This window comes from Glycine max, chromosome 14 (assembly GCF_000004515.6).
Source record: "Glycine max cultivar Williams 82 chromosome 14, Glycine_max_v4.0, whole genome shotgun sequence".
In the NCBI taxonomy this organism is placed as follows: Eukaryota; Viridiplantae; Streptophyta; class Magnoliopsida; order Fabales; family Fabaceae; genus Glycine; species Glycine max.
Window position 1 is genome coordinate 31348384 of NC_038250.2, and position 4575 is coordinate 31352958.

Consider the following 4575-nt stretch of genomic DNA (forward strand, 5'->3'; position numbering starts at 1 on the left):
AGAAAAACCATCAAGGAAACAGTAGTGGGATTTACCTGCCAGGCGTTCAAGCATCTGGTCAATGAATGGCAGGGGAAAATGGTCCTTTTTGGTAACCTGGTTCAGCCTCCTATAGTCAATGCAGACTCTCCAACTGTTCTGCACCCGAGTAGGAATCAGCTCCTCCTTCTCATTTCTGATCACTGTGAGGCCAGTCTTTTTCGGGACTACCTGGACGGGACTCACCCATTGGCTGTCGGAGATAGGATAAATGATTCCAACTTGCAAAAGCTTGGTTATCTCCTTCTTCACTACATCAAGAATCACCGGGTTGAGTCTTCTCTGTGGTTGTCTTACTGGTTTAGCTCCATCCTCTAAATTTATTCGATGCATACATGTGGATGGGCTAATACCAGGAATGTCCGCCAGGGTCCAGCCTATAGCCTTCTTATGCTTCTTGAGAACTGACAACAACTTCTCCTCTTGCTCATCAGCAAGGAAGGCAGATATAATCACTGGAAAACTCTTGCTATCATCCATGTAAGCGTATTTTAAATTTGATGGCAGAGGCTTCAATTCTGGTGTGGTCGGCTGGACAGTGGTAGAAGGAGATGGTTTCTCAGCCTTTACCTCATAAAGAAAGTCAGAGGTATGTGTACTTCCTGAAACATGGTTAGTCCTATCTGACTCTATAAAATCAATCTCAAGAGGTAAAACACCACCACCAGGCATGCAATCAATATCACTCTCAGATGCACTCTCAGCATCAAATTCAGACATATGATCAAGTACAATTTCAGACTCAATGCATGAAGAGTGAGAGGCATGCAGATTAGAATAAAGATCAGTCATGTATTCATCAACAACATGGTCAATTATTTCAGCACGAAATACAGAAAGATCTTCAGATGGGTATTTCATAGCATCCAGAATATTAAAATGAACAGTTATATCACCAAACTCCATGGACAGTGTGCCTGCATAAACATATATCTTAGTTCTAGCAGTTTTCATAAAGGGTCTGCCTAGAATGATGGGAACTGATCCTTGAGAAAATCCATCTTCCATATTCAAGATATAAAAATCAACAGGGAAAATCAGTTCACCAACTCTAACTAAGACATCTTCTATGAAACCAACAGGATAGGCAACACTTCTATTAGCTAAATGAATTACCACATCAGTTGACTGCAAGGGACCTAGAGATAGAGAATTAAAAATCGACAGAGGCATAACACTAACAGAGGCTCCTAAATCTAGCATGGCATTGTCAAACTTACTATTCCCTATAATACAAGGTATGCTGAATGTACCTGGATCTTTGCATTTTTCAGGAATTTGAGGAACAGATTTACCAATCAATGCGGAGACATTTCTGCCCATGCTAATTCGTTCACTTCCTTTAAGCTTCCGCTTATTAGTGCACAACTCCTTCAAGAATTTGGCATATCTTGGAATTTGCTTTATTGCATCCAACAGAGGTATGTTTACCTCTACTTTTCTAAACGTTTCCAAGATCTCTTTCTCTGCCTCTTCCATTTTTTTGTTGGAAACTGCTCTTGGAGGGAATGGAAGAGGGGGAATGTGCTGCTTCTGCAAATCAGAATTACCTGTGGAAGAAGATTCACCTGCACAGAAATTGTTAGGTAGATTTTTGTCACCACCTTTTTCTGGAATAGAGTGAAGTTTGGCAGGTTCATTTGCAGATGAGGAAGGTGCTACGGGTTGAGGTCCTTGACACTGCTTTCCCGACCTCAATGAAATGGCACTGACATTTTTGGGATTTTGGACAGCTTGAGAAGGCAGCTTGTCAGAATTCTGGGACTGTTGTTGATTCAATTGGGTAGCTAATTGTCCCATCTGATTGGTTAAGCTCTGAATGGAGGCTCTGGTCTCTTGCTGAAACTGCATGTTCTGCATAGTCATTTGCCTCACAAGTTCTTCGAGGGAAGGTTGTGGAGGGGCCTCAACTGTTGGCTGTTTCTGGGGTTGTTGCTGTTGTTGGATTGGTGGAGGAATGTATGGTCTGCTTGGGCCAGCAGCATTTTGGAAGGAAGGAGCAGGCTGCTGCTGTTGTTGCTGAGGGCTGGACCATCTGAGGTTAGGGTGATTCCTCCATCCAGGGTTGTATCTGTTGCTGGAAAGGTCATAATTGCTCTTTTGTGGTTGATTTTGCTGCTGAGGTTGAGGAGGTCTATTGTAAATATTTGCAGCATAAGCTTCAGGCTGCTCAATTGCTCCAGGTTGCTGCATGGAAGGGCAAAGGTCTGTATGGTGGTCAGCAGAGGAGCACAAACCACAAACCCTTGCGACAGGTAAAAATTTCTGATTCAAGGCCAACTGGGTTACCAAGTTGACCAACGCATCCAGTTTGCCTTCAAGCTTCTTAGTTTCAGATGATGCAGATGGGTTTGTAGCTACCTCATGCACTCCTCTAATGACTATGGCATCATTTCTGGCGCTAAACTGCTGGGAGTTGGAGGCCATCTTCTCAATTAAATTTCTGGCTTCAGCAGGAGTCATGTCTCCAAGGGCTCCACCACTGGCAGCATCTATCATACTTCTCTCCATATTACTGAGTCCTTCATAAAAATATTGGAGAAGAAGCTGTTCTGAAATCTGATGGTGGGGGCAACTGGCACATAGTTTCTTAAATCTCTCCCAGTACTCATACAGGCTCTCTCCACTGAGTTGTCTAATACCTGAGATATCCTTCCTGATGGCTGTGGTCCTGGAAGCAGGGAAAAATTTTTCTAAGAATACTCTCTTAAGGTCATCCCAGCTCGTGATGGACCTTGGAGCAAGGTAATACAGCCAGTCCTTTGCCACTCCCTCTAATGAATGAGGAAAAGCCTTCAGAAATATGTGATCCTCTTGGACATCTGGGGGTTTCATGGTGGAGCAGACAATGTGAAATTCTTTCAAATGTTTGTGCGGGTCTTCACCTGCAAGGCCATGAAACTTCGGAAGCAAATGAATCAGTCCAGTTTTAAGAACATATGGGACATCCTCATCAGGGTATTGGATGCACAAGCTTTCATAGGTGAAATCAGGTGCAGCCATTTCCCTTAGAGTCCTCTCACGAGGTGGAGGTTGTGCCATGTTCTCAGAATGTGCAAAATCAGAATGCTCAAAATTATAATGCTCAAGATCAGGATGTTCAAAATCACCAATAACAGAATGCACAGATTCACCAGTTATGGAATGCTCAGAATGATCAAAAGGTATAAAATGATGCCTAACTAATCTATGAAATGTCCTATCTATCTCAGGATCAAAGGATTGTAAGTCAGATGGATTGCCTCTAGTCATACACTACATTCAGCATGCACACAACTAGTTGCCTTGTCATGTAAATAAAGGTGTAGGTTTGAACTACAGCTACCCTCAAATGATATCCAAATGACTTGAAATTTTGTGAGCAACCTTATAAAATGATGAGAAGATAGCACAAAAAATTTCAGACAAAAATTCAAAGTCTAACTATGAAAGCTAAAATTGGTAGGTTAAGAAAAATAAGTGAATAAAACTTGAAAAATAAAAAACTTTTGACAGAATCACTTTGTTTGGACGATGGAGACCTCAACCGGCCATAGGCCGGCTGCCACGGCGTAGGAAATTTTTTTCTACCCCAAATGCATATATAATAATTGCGATTCTGATAACCGGAGCAAAAGTTATGGCCGTTTGAAGTTTTGACAAACACAAAATTTGCTAGTTTTTTGGAACTTTCAAATCTGACCAAACTAAAGGCTCTAGCTATTTTCCCCACAAAATATGGATTAAAGAAGTTACCACAAAAAAATTCAGCCAAAAATAACAACCCTAGCTACTAAAACAAAAAATCCCAAATAATTCAGCATGGGTGGTCGCTAAAATCCGTCTCTAATTGATTTCTACTACTACTCTGTTTTTCCGCAAGCTGATTTCTACTACTACTCTGTTTTTCCACAAGCTGATTTCTACTACTACTCTGTTTTCAAGCACAATCTTCACAGCAAAACACCCAAGACTGAAACAGGGGAAACGCTTAATGGGAAAACTGAAACAGAACACACATTAAACAAAATACCAGGACACTAAACAACACTAACACACATACTAACACAATACTAACAATTAAACATAAAACACGAAAGGATTAAACACACAACACTAGCTAGCTATTATGAACCTTTGGACACTGCTCCCCGGCAACGGCGCCAAATTTGATCGAGGCCGTACCCGAATCAAATAAACATGAAAATGCAGTAACTAGGAAGTGATCCTAGGTCGTTTCCCAACGAGCAGTGACAAGCCAAATGTTCATAATATACTTGCAGTAACAGTAACGAAGTGGGGGGGGGGGGGGTTTGGTTGTTTGGTAATTAAAGAGCAGAACAAATAAAATGGAATACGAAACTACTAATATTAAAAACGGGTTGTTTCCTATGATTCAGAAGCCACTCTCTTATCCTGGGTTATGGAGAATTCGTCCCTAACAGTCAACCACTTAATCCAACCCTATTTCAATTTACAAAGCGAAAATTAACTTAGGGTTTTCAATACGTGATTAGGCACCACATACACCAGTTAGCCCTTCGTCCATTAAGCATG

The 4575-nt window shown here is 41.4% G+C and overlaps 1 protein-coding gene and 1 non-coding gene across 2 annotated transcripts; one reads left to right on the forward strand and one right to left on the reverse strand.

The window, feature by feature from the left end:
* Positions 1–840: 840 nt before the first annotated feature.
* Positions 841–2967, reverse strand: LOC121173449 (uncharacterized; the record flags this gene model as incomplete). Its single annotated transcript, XM_041009046.1, has 3 exons — positions 841–1589; positions 1641–1857; positions 2077–2967. Coding segments are annotated over 3 exons (1857 nt in total), but the record flags the coding sequence as incomplete, so codon positions are not given.
* On the forward strand, positions 2597–2703 carry LOC112999486 (small nucleolar RNA R71). The gene has a single exon (XR_003264672.1). It is a non-coding gene; the product is annotated as a small nucleolar RNA R71 (small nucleolar RNA).
* Positions 2968–4575: the final 1608 nt, after the last annotated feature.